Below are 20,382 nucleotides of genomic sequence, written 5' to 3'. Positions count from 1 at the left end.
AATTTCACAAACAGATATTCCCATCATAGTTCAAATGTGCCGCACATATTATGTTGTATTTGAATGTGGGCTGTTTCACTGACCTGGGCCCAGTCTTATTCCTGTGATGCACGAATTTTCATGTTCAAGTCTTAATACGCTATATATTTATGTTGTATGTGGGCCAACTATAATACACATTTGAAATGATCTCGCGAGCCAAAAATAAATGATTCAGCGGGCCCCCGGCCTGAGTTTGACACCCCTGCTTTAGGGCATAGAGGATATTTTAGGTAGGATGATGTTAAAATACAAATAAACAGATGTGTACTGTATGTGGTTCACCAGAAGATTGCCAAGTATGTACTGTATGCATTGACTTAAGTACTTGTACTGAAGATTAAGAGCATCATTTGTTAATCACCTTAACACAACATGAAATTACATCTCATAGATGTCTTTTAAAGGTGCACCGTGTAATATTTTTAGTAGTTCATTTCCATTGCCCATTCACAAATGTTAACTTTCTAACAAATACTTACCACCACCATCAAATTCTAAGTATTCAATGTTACTGAGAAAATTGCACTTTTCATAGGCCCTACATGAAAAGGGGGCTCTTCTCCATGGTCCGCCATTTTGAATTTCCAGGAAAAAGTCATTTTTAGTGGCAAAACTTACTGTGCTTTGGTCACACTAGTAAATATTGTTTTAAAATTATTGGTAAAAATTTTGGCAATAGGCAGCACAGTTTGTGACCTGCATAGTTGCAATACCTACTCTGGCCACCCTGCGCCACCATCTTACATGGTGCACCTTTAAAGGGATTTTCACACCAGTTCACATTGTCACAGATGACAAAATCTCCTCGGTCATAATGATGACTTCTAGAGCAGCAAATTGTTTTCTAGAACTTAGATGCCAACAACAGATGGCAGCAAAGCCCGCAGTAGAAAGACAAGTGGGCCAGGGAAAGAGGAGACCCTGTATTGGGACCCCATTACATTGTAGGGGGGCCCTTTCAGATGATTTTGTCCTGAGCCCGGTTAAAGCTGTCACCGGCCCTGGTAGGTATAATAAACATCCTAACGATAATCAGAATTAGTCCAAAAACTAAACTTTAGAGTCATCCTACAGCTTTGTCGCAATTTAGGAATAGGAAGCTTGCCTGCTTAGTCAATCTTCCAAGGAAGGCAAACGCGCTTTAACGCATTCTCCACTTTTTATGTTAGACTGGTGTGTAGTATGTGGTATGCGGAAGGTGTAGCAGCATGGGGAAAATGTGAGGTGTGGAACTGTTAAGACATTGAGTTGAGTTACCAGTCTAACCATTTTGACGCAGGCCCTGGAGCTGGAGACCGTGAAGAGACGAAACTCCTGCGCGCTGCAGTTAGAAGTGAAATGTCTGGCTTGAGCTTGTAGGCTACTCGGGCGAAAACTCCCGCATTCCAGGAGTTGCACTACTGTACTCGCTCCGTTGATGCAACACTGACAGGCATGGGTGTTGCAGTGTCATTGTAGATGACCAATCAGCGAGCTAACCGCAAACTTTCGTCCAATCGACGCAGCACCAAAAATCCAGATGTCTGAACGCGGCGCGTGGAGTAGTGACGAATTGCGCTTCAATTTCAATATGTAAGCTCGGAGTGGTTGATCCCCAACGGTGACTTTTGTTTGCATGCTAATATTTCCTTTCATTCGCCATGTCTTTGTTTGCCAGCAGTTGTATATAGTCAGGATGAAACGACGAGTCTACCTGTCTATGAGGAGCACAACTTTGACGTTTTTTTTTGCAGTTGTGTACCTGTCGAAACTTTAAGTTCCTTGCAATGAGCTGTTTGGATGTTATGTATCACCACCAGAGTTATGGAGCCCTCCATTACTTGCCAGCGACAACAGCAGCGGCAGCGGCAGCCTACAGGGCGGCGTACCAGCAACAGGTTTGTGGCAACAGGGGCAGCGATGACATTTATTTTAAAATCCGTTTTACGTCCACATTTTGTGGCCAGCGTAACCCATTAAACCTTCAAACCTGTCATCTTAACTCCTTGCACATCACCGGATTGAATTATTTTGAATGTTTGGTATTAGATTGCGTTATAGCCTAAATAAAATAGCCTTGTTATTGTTGGTGGGACATGATGGCAGAAGTATTCAATCTGCACTCAATTTAAATATTTGTGTCACCCAAGTCCTCTGGTATGTTTGGTGCTGTATGTTGAAAGAGAAAGGAACCCTTCTAATTCCACGACTAATATTAACACTAACTAATACTGTGTACACTTTTCTCCCTTCTTTTTCTGTCTTGACAGAAGACGCTCAGTGCTTACAACAAGATGCAGGAATCTACTTTCAGTATCCTCCCCACACCCTGCGCTGAGGGGATGAGGCAGCCACCGAAGCAACAGGAGAGTCCAAGACAGGAGGAGGTGCCAGGAGGGTCAACCGAAGTTGGCTCATCGCTGGGTAAAGGTGTCCAGCCAGCGCCAGCGGAGGCGGAATACCTCAGCGCCAAGTGCGTGGTGTTCACCTACTTCCAGGGCAACATTGGGGATGTGGTGGACGAACACTTCTCCCGTGCCCTGAGTCAAACGAGTGCCTTTACCAGCGATGCCAAACCAGCCTCACGGTTTTCATCATCAGGACCACTATGGAGAGGTGATTTCATTTCAGCTTTTAAAAATCTCTCTCTGCCTAAGTAAATACCAAATAAACGCTACATGAATTATTTAGAGTGAGATACAGAACAAACCAGAGAAGTAGAAGTAGAAATACTAAAGATGTAATTACCACACTTAGGTTGAAAAAAGCTAAGTTGGAACCATGTAATATGAAACCACTTACTGTTTTACATAGCCTATGTAAGAGTAGGCCTACTTGTAGGCCTACTTCTACTTAATACAACTCTACAACTAGCACTGTTTTTTGTACTTAAAGACATTATTCTGTTTCATTTCCTAATGACCTAAATGCATAGGCTTCTTTGTGAACGGCCCAGCCTCTATACACCTGCATTAGAGGTTCTTGTGTTTTCTAATGTCCATCCACCGCCTTCTTGTGCTTCAGAAAGAGGCTCTCTGCCTGATGCTCACTGTGGGAGCAGTATACCTTCCCCGTTGTGGACCAGCACTGGCTACTCCTCCCAGGCCTCCCCCTGCCTCTCCGCGGTTCATCATCCGGACTACCCCACGGCGGCCACCTTTCACTCGCCCGATGCCACCACGGGCACCCCGGGCTGGAGTGGGCACAGCCTCCCGCACCAGCTCAGCATGACCCCTGCTGTTGGCCTTCCTGACTCCTGGCATTATGGCCTTAGCCCTCAGGCTGCTGCTGCTGGTGGCGCTAGCTACCCTCACCCTCACATGCACGACTTGTACAGCCATCATCATCATCACGTGCACCCGCGCCATCCTCACGCGCACAACCACCCCCACCCCCACCCCCACATGTTAGCCCATCCTCACGGCCCCAGCTTGGAGTCCTGCTTCAGCCCGCTGCTCCTCCACTCCTCCTCCACCCGCTCACCCTGCAGCCTCACGCCCCCCAGGGACGGCGCCAAAACAGACCTGGAAGCTGCCGCCACCGCCACCGCCACGCAACCCTCTAGTTGGCAGACCTCGTTCCAAAGCTCATTGGATACCCTCGACACAAGTGAGTGTTGTTTTAGAGTTCCTGTGTAATGTCAATGTGTTTGATTGGTTGTTAACATTTAACATGATGACGGCGTCATAGGCATAGGCATAGACGTTACAGTGTCATAATGGTGTCATAACTCAGGATGTGTCATAAACATTTTATGATTGTTGTTGCCATTAATTGGCAAAGACAAACCTAACAATGTCAACTTTTCATGGCCATAAAACATCCATGACATTGTGATAATGTTTATGATTCGTGCATGACTGTGTCGTGACTCTGTTTTGACACTATGATGACCCTGTCATGTCATGCATATGATGCCGGTATGAAGTAAAAGTGTAGCCAATTGGTTTTTGAAAATGTCTCCTGTCAATATTTGACCATGAGCGCAGCAGTATTTCTCAATGTTTCTTTCTTGTCTGCACGCAGATGTGGACCAGGACAAAATCAAAGCAGCGGTTTGGTTCTGAACTCCTGAATCAAATCAACACCTAGAGTACTGCCCTACGTGTTCCTTTGAACAGAACATTCAGTATTACCAGGAATGAAGTCACACTGAAGAATATGTTTCCATCAGTAAGAATACGGCAATACTATGTCTCTCTCAGAAATGTTCCGGGTGAAAATCCCTGGCTGATATCAGTCTCTGGTTTGGTAGAGGCCACCATCCAGTAGATAACGAGTCTAGGAAGACAGCTTTCCCCCACCCATCATTTCAAATGAAGGACATGGAACTGGGAACTGGGAACTCGTTTCTACAGAATGTTGATACACCCTTTACCAACAGGGTGCTACTGCTCTGATGTAACATTTTGTTCTGCTCAAAGAACCTTCTTTTATTGAAAACGATTCTTTTTATGTGACAGTTAATGACTGGTTTATGTTTTTTATATCTGTATTTGTACATAACCATGACTGTAAATTATGTGTATATAATAACTGTAATATACATTTGTATTATTGCTCTTATCGAATGTGTTGCACCCTGTATTGTTCTGGCAATGTGGGAGATAGTTTTGTAAGTTTGACACTAGAAATAAATAGCTGAGTTCTATTGGCAATGATTCTACAGATGAATCTCTTTGTGATTTATGAATTTCTGGTAAATTTTTCCAATTTCATCTCAATCCATATACACTCACCGGCCACTACATTAGGAACACCTGTTACAACTGTTCATTGAGACAAATTTCTGATCAGCCAATCACATGGTGGCAACTCAATGCATTTGTGCATGTAGACATGGCAGAGATGATCTGATAGAGTTCAAACCGAGCATTATAATGTGGAAGAAAGGTTATTTAAATGACTTTTAACATGGCATGGCTGTGGGTGCCGAAGGGCCTGATTTGAGAATGTCAGAAATGGCTGATCTACTAAGATATTCACGCACAACCATCTCTAGGGTTTACAAAGAATGGTACGAAAAAGTAAAAAAAAATGCAGTGAGCAGTGATTCTGTGGGCAAAAATGGCTTGTTGATGGCAGAGGTCAGAAGAATAGCCATACTGGTTTGGGTTGATACAAAGGCAACATTAAGTTAAAAAAAAAAAAACACTCATGACAACCGAGGTATGCATAAGAGAATCCCTGATTACACAGCACATCAAATCTTGAGGCAAATGGGCTATAGCTGCAGAAAACCACATTTGGTGCCACTCCTGTCAGCTAAGAACATGAAAATGAGCCAACAATTTACACAGCCTCACCATAAACTGCACTAGAAGATCGGAAAATGGTCTGATGATTCTTGATATCTACTGCAACACTCAGGTAGAACGGTCCGAATTTGGCGTCAACAGCATGAAAACATGGGTCAACCCTGCTTTACATCAACATTTCAGGCAGGGGATATAATGGCATAAGGACATTTTCTTAGCACAATTTGGGCATATTAGTACAAATGTATCTTTGTTGGAATACCACAGCCTACCCGAGTTTTGTTGTAGGCAGGTCAGGCAGTTCTGAAGGCAAAAGGGGGTCCAACCCAGCATTAGAGAGGTGTTCCTAATGGAGTGGCCGGTGAGTGTATATACACACATTTGTTGAAAATAACAACCGTGTACTGTAATGTGGTTGGTGCCAACTGGGCTGTACAGTAGGCCTATACAAAATATTTGACCTTCAATTTGCAGCAAGCCTGAGGGATGTTCTGCACTGTGATAAGTCTGTAGCAATATAGCAATAGCAATTCACATTATCACGCACAGTTGTCATTCAGTGTTCTTGAGAAAGAGATAGAAGACAAAGTATTATGGGTGGTACAGTAGATACAGTATACATTTATGATAGATAGATAGATAGATAGATAGATAGATAGATAGATAGATAGATAGATAGATAGATAGATAGATAGATAGATAGATAGATAGATAGATAGATAGATAGATAGATAGACAGATAGACAGATAGACAGATATGAGTCTATTTGTATTTACAGTACTTGTTCAGTTCCATATTGGTTCAGATTGAGTTAGATTTTAGTAAAATATTCCTGATTAATTCCTGTATGGGCTTGAAAAAAAATCATGGAACTTTGACAGTAGAGATGGGATTTAATGGCTCTTTGACAGGATGTGGCTTGTTCCTTTCAAAGAGCCGTTCAAAAACTGCCTCGTTCTACAGTATATATGAAGGGATTCGTTGCAAAACGGTGTATCCACCATTTTTGACTTTTGCATTTTATTATTGGAAAGGACTGTTCAGAGGTCCTATCAACTATGTGTGATATCTTGCCATTCAAGTATTCTGAGAACATACTTTTTAAACCTACATAAAATGCTTTTTGCAATGGAATGCCCAATACAAAATGTCAATTTTCCAACATTCTACAAAATGGAGATGCGCTGTTTAACATAAACTCTTCATATATTTATTCAGTGTTAAGAAGATATCATTTAAGAATCCAGCTCTGGCTCATTCCGTCCAAACAACACCTGACTATCCTCCTCCTTCTTAAGACTGTTCCTGCCACTCTCTGAGGCTGAGACACTTGTGTTTTCTCACACTGAAGTACTCACTTGAAGGCCACAAGCTTAAAATGAACATAAAAAAGGGAAAAGAGTGTCCCCAGCTGTGATTCGGTTCCCATCGTTCACACTTAGGAGCCGTTCAAAAGAATCAGTTCGCTCACAAACATCACAACACTATTTTAGTGCCTGTTTTACTGGTGGTGAAGTAGCAAGGTAGAGTAGGCTACAGAAACTTTATAAGCAGGTGACCAGATTGTCATCTGAACCATAAGGTGCTATGTGTCTGTGTGTGTCGAGCTGTCAAAACTGTGGAGACCCCACCACCCAACCACAGTCAGTCTCCCTGCAGCCTCAACTTTCATCCACATTCCTGCGTAATTGAGCGGATGATTAGTCTAACAATCACCAACACAAACCCAGCTGCCCGCATGTGGAATGCTATTTTCTTACATTTGTTTGGGCTTTTTTGTCAGTGGAAGGTAACGGAGCATATGGCGGCCATACAACAAGCCGTAGCTCCATCTAAAGCTAATCTACTCTGCTCACATCCATATGCCAACTTCTCTTCCAATTTGCCGGAATAATTTAAACTAATTTGCTTTCCTCATGCGAGCAGCCCGAGATGAAACACGCTTCTCCTGGCACTGTTTAGATACTGTAGTTAAAAGAGAGTCAGTATTCTGCAGCCAGCGCGTGTCAACACCCTTGTACGCCGTGTTAAATGGGGCATGGTGGGCTTTATTATGGCCACACACATGCTGTGATTGGCGGTTTTCTTGAGTACTATGCTGTGCCACCTGACTTTGGAACAGGGGGGAGAAAATGGAATGAGAACTTAAAAGCAAATGATATGATATAAGCTACCAATACATTTGAAATAATGCCTCTTTTCCACTGGTTTTCCACTGGTTTTCTGGTAGGCCTACATAGCTCGACGCAGTGCGACTCGGCAACCATTTTTTGCTTTTCGAATAGGCACGACACAGCTCAATCGAAAAGCAAAAAGTGGTGGCCGAGTCACGCTGTGTCAAGCTGTAGGCCTTCCAGAAAACCGGAAGTGGAAAAGAGGCATTAGGGTCCATTGGAAGCTGAATAGAAAACACTCCCCTTCTTTTACAGAAATCATATGTCAAGATGTTAAAGGAGAACTTCTGCCGATTTCAATATGCTGCTGTATTGCTCACGTTACTCTTGAGTTGTCAGTATCTGGTGAAGCTGCATTTTTCGACTCAGCCCTTTCCAAGATCTGAGCTATTCTAATGGGGGTTGGGGGCAAATGTTGTTTACATTAAAAACTTTCTTACGTAACATAGGCCTACTCCAAGTATTATTCCAAAAGGTATCGCTGTTTGCTAGTTGCCTGCTGATGTTGCATAACCTTTTGGATGTTATTGGGAATTCAACACCCTCATTACAATGACCAGGATCTCGGAAAATGCTGACAAATTCTCAGGTACTGACAGGGGTGGACTGGTCATCTGGCATACAGGGCATTTTCCCGGTGGGCCGACAGTCCCCAGGGGCCGACACTGTTGTTGTTGTGGTTGTTGTTTTCCTGGGGATTGGCCCGCAAATTAGAGGGAGGAGGCCCATTGGTCCGTCGTTGATATATAGACAGTGGATTCAGCCAGTCAAGATAAAGTATGAAAGTGGCCTGTGCGTGCGTGCGTGCGTGCGTGCGTGCGTGCGTGCGTGCGTGCGTGCGTGCGTGCGTGCGTGTGTGTTCGGGCCGATCTATGCCAAAAATGCCCGGGCCACTTTTCGGTCCCAGTCCAGTGCTGGGTACTGACAAGTCCAGGGTAGTGTGAGCATTACAACTGCATGTCGAAATTGGCAGAAGTTACCCTTTAATGACAAGGACAGAGTGAAGGGAGCCATCTGCTCTTGGTCGACCTGGAACATCTTTGAACAGACGAGGAGAGCCATGTCATCAACTGTCAACTGGCGCAAAGGGGTCAGTTATCCCGGGCCCATAATGCGTTTCATTGTATGCTTTGAGCAGGGGGCCACTTCAAGGGATTTTTATCCCAGGCCCGATCAGGTCTGTCGACGGCCTTGGTTCTTGTGTAGAGCATGTAATATTTTGCTCCTGTGTTAAGTTCATATGTTGCAGGATTTGTGAGAAAAGAGATGGACAAATGGAGGACAAATGGGAGGATAAGAAATGGCTGGAGGCTGGCTGACATGAGGCTGGTCTCCTGTGGGACTCACTGAACTGTCCCAACCCCCTAAAAGAGCGTTTTTGGATGTGAGAAAGGATAGACTTGCAGCAATTTCTCTTACCCTCCTCCTCTTCTCTTACCCGCTTTAATGGAATTAAATATCCCCAGGCAAGCAGAAAACTAAATGAGATGCGTATATGGAGTCCAGCTTCTATATTTTAACATTTATTCCTCTGTAACCTAACCTATCTTTATGTGCTTGACTGTTAATGTCTCTCAGCAAATGTAGGTGTCCCTTACTCCTCCAGTCTAGCTGAAATTTCAGAGATACAGTGGTCATAAGCATAAAGATATTACTGAACACAATATCAGTGTTCTTTAAAAAATAGGCACACATACTGTAGCCACGAGACTTGAATAAAATAGAAAGTTAATCGAAATAGAGAAGGAAAAAAACATCCTGTGCTGATCCTAGAAGAGGATGGGATTTAATCAACTTTCAATTCAATTCGTTCAATTCCCATTTTTTTATGTTGAAGGAGCAGGGCCGTTGATAAGCATAGTCAGTAAGACGAGGGCCCCAAATGTCATGGGGTGCCATAGTAACAGAGACACTGACGAAGGCAACAGCCGAAACGTTTGTCTACACTTCTGCTGCTATGTAAATAAAAAAATAAAAAAGAAGAAAAGAAGAACCCGAGTGCGATCCACTTTTTCACCTTCAAAGTTATTCAACGGGAGACGCACCACACGGAAGAGCGCGGTGTATCATCAACTACTACTTGTGCCATAGTAACATCCAAAAAATCAGACAGAATTAGAACAGTCAAGTGAAATAAATCATCGAACATTTACATTGACACTGATTATTAAAGGGCACTTGGTATATAGGTACTAGATCAGCTCTGCTCGATCAGATGTATGATTTTGTGCTTACAGATGCCATTTTGTAAATGTAGCCTACAAAAAGGAAATGGGTTGCTTGCCTCGGACACCAAATTGACTAGAACCAGCCCTGTAAAGGAGATTAGCTTTGAGCCGAAGTAGTTGAAATTAATTCATGTAATACCAATTTTGAGCCCATTCAGTTATGGAACATAACATCTTATATCGGCAGCCTCATACTATCATAAATAATAAATAAAATAATTCAAGTTTTTCACATTCAATTCAAGAGTATCGCCGTTGCTCTTCAACCAAGATTTGTTTATATCGTACGAGCAAATTAACTTTCAGCAACAAACTCACGGAGAGGAGCATATACAGATAAACAAAGATTTTGAGAAATAATTGTGCAATCTAATTTAACATTTAAGATTGACCAGCTGGGACATACTGTGCTAAGGCTGAGAGAAGGGCCACTTCAATTACATGAGATTAACAATTAGTCCTATGAAGAGGAGAGTCCATCATCACTGGGTTTCCAACAGTATGTCTGTATGTCCTGGGAAGTGATACAGGGGTGGGGGACCTATGTCTCAAGGGCCATGTATGGCCCCTGAGGTAGTTTTATCCGGCCCTGATATCATTTTAATGTTATGCAGCTTCACATGAAATATGACATAGGTCGTGCAGGGGGAAGTCGTGGTTTGTGTTCATAGCACTGCCCTTGGAGGACCTCTACGGCCCTTAGAGGAATTTGAAGTGGCCCCTCAAATGAGAAAGGTTCCCCACCCCTGTGTTAGCAGAACTCTGGAGGCATTGGCTCCAGACCCTCCCATCCCCTTCCCCCTCCCCCTCCCCCTCCCCCTCTCCCTTCCTCCATGCAGCCTCCGCAGGACACTCCAAACTCCATTTCCATTGCTTCCCAAGGGGGCACTTCCTCATTCATGACTAAAGGAGACAAGAGCCTTTGTTCTGTGACCTTGACTATTATTACAATGAGTAAGGCACTTTACACATAAAGGTACACAACAGCAAAGCTCCAGATTTTTTATTTTTTTTTAAAGGCAAAACATATTAATGTACAGTCAGATGTACTAGTAACAGGGCCATCGACAGGGGGCAAAAAGGCATGTTGTCCCGGGCCCAGGGAGATAGGGGGCCAAGAATTGGATTCCAATTACATTGTAGTATTGGATAGGGGGGCCTTTCAGCCATTGGCATAAATGCAAGTCCGTTGTGTGCAGTGAACACCTGTGTGGAGTGCTGTGTCACAATGACAATGGGAGTTGGAGTTTCCCAGTTGGGCTTTCACTTCACTTTCACTTCATAACTCTCTGTCCTTCTATATCTCCTTTGACTTAAATCTCCCACTGACTATGGTGGCGTGCAGTACCTGGCAACCAGCCAAGGATGGGTAAAACTTGGCCTTGGCCAGTAACAATTTTAGTCTCACTTGCCACTTTGGCAGGTAACCTATTCTTGGGTATGAAATATCTCAGTGGCATATCCTGTTCTTGCACCTTGTGTTATATTTAGGTTCAAGAAAGATCATTCAAATTCTATTATTCTGATATGTAGCCTACAATGTAGCACTCTACAATAAAGCACTCTACTCTACTCCTAGGTATTTTCATTTAACACACTATGTTCATAGCCCATCTTGTTTTATCACTTCATTTTCTGAGCTTAGATGTATCATGGTTAAGAAAATAGGGCTAAAAACTACTGGTAATAAAACTGTGGATAGGCTGAATGGCTATGACTCTGGAAAACCACTACAGCCACTATGGCCAGTCAGTAAAAAGTGAGCAAAAGGTTCTGGACAGCATCTCGGGCAGGGAGTAGATCAGTGTTGAACCGTAACTGGCTATTATTAATGCCTTGTGTGACTACACTTTGATTAGTCAAAAGTTTAGAGTATATTACGGTCTATTCTGTACATGGCTGTCAATAATGCAAAGTGTAATTTGTTGTAATGTATTGTTTATAAAGTCATTTCACAGTTACCTTTTTTCAAACATCAAATTGGTTATTTGTTGTATGCATTAACATCAGAGACACAATAAATTGATTTGAAACTACAACTGAGACTGAAACAGAATAAGCTGAATTGTCAGAGAAAAGGATGGTGGGATGGTGACCCTAAACTTTTCACGAGTAGTATATCCACATAACAGCCCACATTGACGCCACTCTTTAGGAAGAGGGCCGACGTGTAAACGAAATGCGACTGTTTGCAAGGTCTCTCCTCCGCACCCCGTTCCTGTCCCGCCCCTGAGTTGTTGTCTTGTGACAGCACCCCACTAACAGAAGTCGCCCTAAACACACAAGCACTGCAGTAGCTGTCAAACAATCCAGCCACCTACTGGCTCTCTCCCTCTCTCTCTCTCTCCTCAGCATTATCTGTCACCTTATAGGGTCATAACCAGTCCTGATTTATTTGATCATAGTATAAGATGAGGCCAAAATATTGTCACATTCCAGATTTTGCATGAAATTTAATCATGTTATTATGTTTGAGCCTTTTGTGACCTTAGTAGAATAGTATGTACGTAGCAGGCAGTTGATTAAGAAGTATTCCTCTGTTCAAAGTTGTTTGTTAGGAATGGACAAAGAGCATGTTGATGACATAGCCATCAGCTATTTATTATTTCCAAATAGACATATTATATTAGATAGAAGTTACTATTTGAAGTTTTTCCAAATGGACAAATGGTATTAGATGGCCTTCTGCACTTTCTGCCCTCATAAAAATAACCTGTCTTCCTCGTTCATGGCACTGAAACTCCCAATATCGTCCCAGAGGTTGTACAACGTCAGTGGACACCTCCACAAACCATGCCAATTAGCTGACCAGGACCTCAGAATGGGCTGAATAAAAAAGGATACACAGGTTCTGAGTTCTGGCAATTCATGCTGAAATTTGTCGGCGGGAAATTCTCTTTAAAGGGACACTGTGCAGGAAATGGTCAAAAAGAGTACTGCAACTATGCTGCTCATTGAAACTGGGCTGCCAATTGCCAAATTTGATCTTTACATGAAAGTTTTCTAAGTAATAAACACATATTTTCTAGTATGGTCCAAGTAGAGTCATTTTTGCAGCTAAAAATGGCTATTTTTGGAAATTCAAAATGGCGGGCCATGGAGAAGATCCCCCTTTTCATGTATGAAAAGTGCAATTTTCCCAGTCATAATGAATACTTAGAATTTGATGGTGGTGGTAAGTATTCATGAAAAAGGTAACATTAGTGAATGGGCAGCATGAATTCTGGAAATAAACAACTAAAAATCTCACACAGTGTCCCTTTAAAATGAACACACTGTATGCTGAATCCTGAGATGGTCATGTAGTCACACTCCTGTAATGGGCCATGAAGAGCGATGTTGCAAAATGACGTGTATCCATTTTGGAACGTTATGGAAAATTGACATTTTGTTAGTGGGCATTGTATTGCATTGCATTGCAAAATTAATTTTACATAGGCCTACGTTTAAAAAGTATGTACTCAAAAGATTTGAATGGCAAGGACTCACACATAGAGGATAGGCCGTCTGCAGTCATTTCCAATAACAAAATGCAAACGTAAAAAAAAATGGTGCTTACATGAAGGTGAAAGCCCAATTGGGAAACGCCAACTCCCATGGTCATAGTGACACAGCACTTCACAGCACACAACGAAATTGCATTTATGCGTCACCCCGTGCAAGGGGTCAGCCCTTGCAGCCGGTTTAGTTTCTCCATGACAACTTGATCATTATGGACCTTAAGCATCTAAGGATCCCGGTCCTAACCTACGTTGACCCTATGACTCTACGATCTCTGTCTATCTCTCCTTCCTCTGCCTTCCTGCTATCTCTGCCTCGCCTCTCTTCCTCTCCTTTTAAATCCACCTCTAACAATTATGTTCTTTTTTTCTCATTTGTTAAGCACTTTGAGTTGCATCCCTTGTATGATACAGTGCTATACAAATACAATTATTATAAATTATTATTCATTTTTCACTGTATTTCACTTCATCACAAGGGTTGTGTGTGGAGTGATCCAGCCTGACTGAGTCTGCTTGAAATATGTTGGGCTTACTGAAAATTCTTCTTAGTTTTATTTTGTTTGTTATTGGGGTGTTTTTTTTAGAAGTGCCTGATAAGTAGGGCATCACATTCTTCTGTTTTCTCCTTTGCACCAGTTCTTTTTTTACCCGTCTTTTGTCTTGATTTATTGATTGTCATATGTATTTCCTGTTTGATTTGTGCATGTTCTTCTTTCATTTATCCTTTTCTTTCATTTTCTTAGGACTAGTAACCAGGGCAGAAATGGGGACAAATTATCCCTACTTTACAAGAACAGATGTGTTTCCATTGCACAGTGCTGTAATCTCACAGCTTGAACAACAACTATGGTGTGGTACCTAACCCAGTTTACAGCACGCACTAGTGCACACATTCAAGACAGCAGCACCAGGGGAAGAGAGATGTCTTGATGTCATCTTGAGAGATGACTGGAAGAGAGATGCCTTGTTTGGAAGTGTGTTTGGAACTAGTATGCCATTTTTACATCCACAGTCCTGACGTCTTGCATGCCCAAGGCAATAAATCTGAATATTTTATCTTAATCAGTAGCATCTTGTAAAAGTTTTTTCAAAGGTGCACTGTGTAAGATTGTGGCCGGAGTCAGAGTGGCCAAATGCTGCTCATTGAAACTGTGCTGCCTATTGCAAAATTTGGATCTTTTCATGAATATTAATAAATAATAAAACAATATTTACTCCTATGATCAAACGCCAGTACGTTTTGCAGCTAAAAATGCCTATTTCTGGAAATTTAAAATGGCAGACCATGGAGAAGATTCCCCTTTTCATCATGTAAAATGCAATTTTCCCAGTCATCATGAATACCAAGAATTTAATGGTGGTGGTGAGTATTTGTTAAAACTGTAAAATTTGTATGGGCAGCATTGGGCAGCAAATGAACTACTAAAAATATTTCACAGTGCACCTTTAAATATTTTAAGGGCTTTTTTGCCTTTATTTCTGAAATGAGCGGGGTGAGAGAAACGGGGAAGGATCGTCAAAAGACCCCGGCCGGAACCGGAAGCTGGGTTGCCGGCATATAGCAACCCAGTCCCCTACCATTAGGCCACGGCAAGGCCTTAAAAAGATATATTGTTTGAACGAGTTCTGTTAAATTTCATTGAACTCATCAAAAAAGTAAGATAAGATGTTAATCAATAAAAATGAACGAATCAATAGGTTCAACAGTCAATCAAAGGAAATAGTTTGGTGTTTCTGAACAACTGTTTCGCCATGGATGCATGGGTGCCGTGAGCGGGGGAAAGGTGTCACAGATTCTAAAGGCCCAAGCACCAACGGCACTTACAGGTCGCCTTAAGGGGCCCAAAATTTGAATCTTTCCTGGGGCCCTAAATTTTTGGCAGCGCCCCTGCATGGATGTTCCCTCATCTCACAGTAACATTCCTTTAGGTAGTCACCCCTCTCTGTGAAAGTGAGCTGACTGGTCTGGTCACTTCCTTCTAGCTCTCACTTCTTTCTCGCTCTCACTTGCCATGCCACCTGCACTCAGTATTACAATGGACGGTATGGCACGGGGACTGGTGGACATGACAGGAGGGTGGCGCCTCACATATGTGAAATGTCTTCCCGACAGCATCCCCCGGAAACACCTGTCAATCAGCCATTCCACGGGCCGCACTGGAGGAAGGAGGAGAGAGCAGCCAGAGAGTGTGGGGCAGGGGGGGGCAGGGGGCCGGCGACTCCGCGTGTTGGGCCGGGAGGGCTGTCGCTTAGGCAGGCAAGCGCACGGCAGGGGAGCTCATTTACTGGAGGACCCCCTGAGCCAGGACTAACTGGCCCTCCCTGCCCCTGCCCCTGCCCCTGGCCCTGCCCTGAGGAGTGCTGACAGCCCGTCAGCAGGTACCTACAGTAGGCCTCCTCCAAACAAGCAGACCCGGCTGAGCTTGGGGAAGCAGAGGCCCGGTGGGCTACAGGAATTAAACCGAACACTAACAACAATGAGGTGAAGTTGTGAAGGGGGAGCCGGGGTGTGTGTGTGTGGGGGGGGTCGGTGACAATGCAAGACAATGGAATTAGTGGCCAATTTGTATTTACTTTCGGGCCACGGAATTGAGCTGTCTTATCTAGTAAAGACTCTCTCTGCTGGGCTTACAGCGAGTTCCTTCTGAGGCAAGTGAGGGATAAGCTGCACAAAGCTCTTGTTATCCCTTCATCGCCTCAAAGAGATTACAATCTCCACTGTTGTGCAACTCCACATGAAGTATCCATGTCCAGCAGCATCTCTCTACATTTGTGACTGACAACATCCTTCAGAAGGGAGGCATGACAGTCTACAGTACTAGGTGACAGGTTCCATTCCCCCTCTCTCTGTTCACGCAGGATCATTCTGAATTGGGTACGTGACAGAAGGGGAAGAGACTAGAGAAGGGGGGGAAAAAATCCAAAGTGGAAATGAATGGCAGAGGACATGCATGCTGCATTCTACGTCAGGGGGTAGCATGTATGGAATGCGTGCATGATGAAAGGCCTTGGTGGGTTGATTCTATTTGCCTCATATCACAATGGTCGTCTTTGACAGCTGAGAGAACAGTGCTTTTGTGGGGGGCTCTGGCTACTCTGACACAAGTCATTGTTGTGAATGGTCCGCATTTTTGAAATTTCTGCCTTGTGGCTTCTTCTGTACTCCAAGGCCTGGCTATCAAGAATTCCACTCGCCGGCCGTCACTCCTGCCACGGCCATTATTGTGCAAATGTGGTCAGAATAGAAATAAAAATTGTTGCTGGGAGGGAAGTTCTCTTAAAAAAAAAGAAGAGAATCACACGGCACACATCATCAAAAAGCTGCAAGTGGAGAAATTCTGCTAGATTCGTTTGTACAGTTGGAGACACTGTACAACTAAATCCTTATGTAATTAATTGTGTTACATTACATTAAAGGGGCACAATGTAGGATGACGACGTTTGCGCGGAGCCCGTGGCATGCCTGTCTCAAAATCTAATGAAGGAATGCTGTTTAAATAAACTCGCTGTAAGACTGTTTTTCATCACGGAATGCCAGCAGTTGATACAAATCTGAAAACGGTATGTAAAGCGATGTTTCCAATGAAAAGTGTTTCCCACCACTCATTTGGACTGCGCTGTCAAAAAGTTGCATGTGGATTTTTCTGACAGCGGACCATGGAAATGGTCGCGAGAGCCATCGTTCACTTACTAATGACTCGCATAAGCATCGGCTGACTCGGGACAGTGATTAATTAAACTTTGAACCTGGAGCCCCTTTAATAGACTATTGTGAGCTTACAGAGGCCTTGTTGCTCAGTGTTGTGTTTTTTACCATTGTAACCAAGGCCCAGACCCTCTTGAACCCACCACCTCACAACAAAAGCATCGAAGGCAAAGTCAGTTAAAATAACTGGCTGCTCATGTAGCTTAGTAATGTACATTGAGGTCTCAAATTACAATCATTAAACTGCAATATTTGCTTGCGGGCATCTGTAGCTCATCCATCAGCTTTAACCTGTTAAGAGACAGCGTTATACATTTGCTGTTACCAGAATGACAATGACCAGGTCATAGTGCATTACTAAAGGCCCTGTGTTATGTCGTAGTAGTGTAGTGCAGTGTTTCCCAAACTTTTTTTGCCTCGTGTACCCCCTAAACCTTTTCATTGTGCCATGAGTACCCCCTAACTCATGTTCTATATCGCTTTCCCTATCCCAATGTGACTATGTTACTTTACATTACATTGTGCTATTACTATTTCCATCCATTTGTTAAAATTATTTTTTTTCCAAGTACCCCCTGCAGTGTACTCGCGTACCCCTAGTGGTACACGTACGCCTGGTTGGGAAACACTGGTGTAGTCGGCCTACTATGGCAGGTATGGCTTAGAGTCTCGAACCAGCGACTTCAATTTATACTCTGGTATACGGGAGGCAGAAGTCAGGTGAAACTCAGGCTGCTAATCACTCAGTCAGTATACTGTAGTGGTTTTTTTTTAAGAACAATCATCCATCATTTCAAGCACACACTGCATAAGCCCATTTGTCTCATACCGTAGCAGTACCCACACCGAGAGAGAGAGAGAGAGAGAGAGAGAGAGAGAGAGAGAGAGAGAGAGAGAGAGAGAGAGAGAGAGAGAGAGAGAGAGAGAGAGAGAGTTTATCTGTGAAATTGCCCTTTGAATATATTCGTCATTACTTGCTACATGGAAGTATGGACAGTAACCTTAATTTTAAGAGGAGATGTAATGATGAATGTTGTATGTTGTGTTAGTTCATAATACAGGGGGTTTAAAGACACATATATGTGATTGGATTTGGGATTTGAAGAATTTAGTTCATTCCCTGTAAGGGTGTTTTGTAACAGGACATGCCAGACACTGTAAAATTAGTCTGCACAGAAACATCTTTTGCCCAACACGACATGGTATGGACTGGAATAATGAAAATGTAATAAATAAATAGAAATATATTCATTGTTCAAGAGAGTCCTTGTGCACAAGCCCTCAGTAATGCAGGTGCAGGTGTGAGGCAGGAGAAGGTGAATCAATGAACAAAATTCAAGAGACACCGCACACTGCTTACTTTTCTTTACTTTATTTCTCGGAGCGAACAACGCGTTTCGCCCAATGCGTCATCATGACGCATTAGGCGAAACGCGTTGTTCGCTCCGAGAAATAAAGTAAAGAAAAGTAAGCAGCGTGCGGTGTCTCTTGAATTTTGTTCATAGAAATATATTCATTGTTTCATGCCATGATTTTATGCACCCTGCACATCGTGAGCTGAGAATTATAAGGTTCTATCTCCATTTTTGGTCAAATTGAGTTTTTGACATAATCTGACCCATTACATGTTTATTAATGCCTGTGTGGTGTTATTTTTGTAAAAAAGTATTATTTCACATAGTTATTAATAAAATAAAAACGTTTTATCTCACAAAACAGCTGGAATGTAAAAACTTTGATGCTCAATATCTCAGAACTACCCTAAACGGAGATAGAACCTTATAATTCTAAGCTCACGACTTGTCATGCAAAACAGAACATGTCCCTCCTATCAAAAAAAGATCATAATGGCAGGGACTCCTACATCGTGACTTGACGAAGGCTGACAGGCCGAAACGTTGTCTGATTAAAAGTTTATTAATGCAACTCAGGAGTGTGCAGCACTTCTCGCTTCTTGTGTGTGTTTTACTGGTTGCCAGCACCTTCTTTTCTGGTGTGCATTTGCACCTCCACTCATCAAGGGAAACCTACATCCACAACAGAATGTGTTTTCTTTTCTTTTGACCAGGAATTTACCTGTGATGCCCCTTTTTATGTGATCATCAAATTATCAACAGTGTCTCATTCATACAGCATTGTGCTCATGCACAAGCATTTTTAGTCATTTCAAAAGTGGATTTTTCACTCAGTCTCAGCCTGGTGAGTTTCTTAATATCTTTCTGCAAAACCATGGTGCAGTGAAGCTGATGGAGAACAACAATACACACAAAAAGTCCAGCCAAATAAATGAATGTGTTAGTGTTAATATCATTATGAATGCCACACAGGACAAGGTGAAACCCATGATCTCACTTCATATTTTGGCCTCTATTCTAATTTCTCTGTATTTAGCTATGACAAGAATGCAGAAGAGGAACAGGAAGTGCACAAAAAATGAGGTAGCAGAGCGTCATTGGCCGACGTCGTCTTAGTCCCGCCCCCGCTCCCCCTTCACTTCATCCCAGAGAGCACTAATCTTAGCCAGCTACTTCCAAACAGAGCAGTGGCTTGGGGCCCGCCGCTCCGCGCATTCCACAACTGCCAGAAAGCTCTGACTTTATTTTCAGGGAAAACGCAACGGCATCCGTCCCTCTCACATGACATTCCCAAAAAAGGCGCTGTGGCCCTAGACTTACCCTGATTGCTCTATATGACTCAACCAGTCTGGAATTAAAACACCATGAGGTAAGGACAGTTCCAGAGCAAGCCAGCAGCAACTAAGTCCCCAAAGAAGTAGGCTACATCTTGTGTAATTGAACCAAGCCAACATAGGCTACAAGTGAAAGCATTGGTTGGGCTGGGGGGCAGGCCTACTTCAGCTGGGAGTGTTTGACTCTCGACTTAATGATACAGTAGGCCTATCCCGTATCAATACAACATCTACGGTTGAGAGGGAATTGGCCCCTTGTTTTGTATGTTAGAGCCTTTATTTTAGTTCATGCTGCAGAGAGGCTGGGGATATAAACGAACCACAAGTGCGTGTGTGTGTGTGTGTGTGTGTGTGTGTGTGTGTGTGTGTGTGTGTGTGTGTGTGTGTGTGTGTGTGTGTGTGTGTGTGTGTGTGTGTGTGTGTGCACGCGCGCGCGCGTCTGTGTGTGTGCGCGCACGCGCGCGTCTGTGTGTGTGTGCGCGCACGCGTGTGTGTGTAAAAGAACACATGATAGAGTGAAGAAGCCTTCTAAAGCACGGAGCGATAAGGGCAGGATTAGGGTACACCAGGGATGGGCAACTTTCTTTTTTTAATGATTTTTTTTGTCTTTTGGCTTTATTTATGATAGGACAGTGAAGGTGGTGACAGGAAGCGAGTGGGGAGAGAGAGACGGGGAAGGGACCCAGGCCGGGAATCTCTGGTCAGCCGCATAGTAGACGAGTGCCCTACCGTTTGCCCATGGTAGGGCTGGGCCACATTTTGTCATTGCCACCATCGGAGGGCCACATAACCGCAGACCTGA

At 43.3% G+C, this 20,382-nt stretch overlaps 1 protein-coding gene across 2 annotated transcripts; it reads left to right on the top strand.

Moving 5' to 3' along the window:
* Positions 1-1,625: 1,625 nt before the first annotated feature.
* On the top strand, positions 1,626-4,667 carry vgll3 (vestigial-like family member 3). 2 transcript variants are annotated; one of them, XM_063214451.1, is made up of 4 exons: positions 1,626-1,919; positions 2,295-2,637; positions 3,046-3,630; positions 4,048-4,667. In XM_063214451.1, the coding sequence occupies exons 1-4, from the start codon at positions 1,809-1,811 to the stop codon at positions 4,086-4,088; spliced, it is 1,080 nt and encodes a 359-aa protein (XP_063070521.1). In that variant the 5' UTR covers positions 1,626-1,808; the 3' UTR covers positions 4,089-4,667. The 2 variants fall into 2 exon arrangements, with proteins under 2 accessions (XP_063070521.1, XP_063070520.1); XM_063214450.1 differs by having other exon boundaries at positions 2,292-2,637.
* Positions 4,668-20,382: the final 15,715 nt, after the last annotated feature.

The sequence above is a fragment of the Engraulis encrasicolus genome, chromosome 13 (assembly GCF_034702125.1).
Source record: "Engraulis encrasicolus isolate BLACKSEA-1 chromosome 13, IST_EnEncr_1.0, whole genome shotgun sequence".
Classification (NCBI taxonomy): domain Eukaryota; kingdom Metazoa; phylum Chordata; class Actinopteri; order Clupeiformes; family Engraulidae; genus Engraulis; species Engraulis encrasicolus.
Note: the sequence above shows the minus strand (reverse complement) of the source record. Positions and strands in the feature narration are given on the sequence as shown.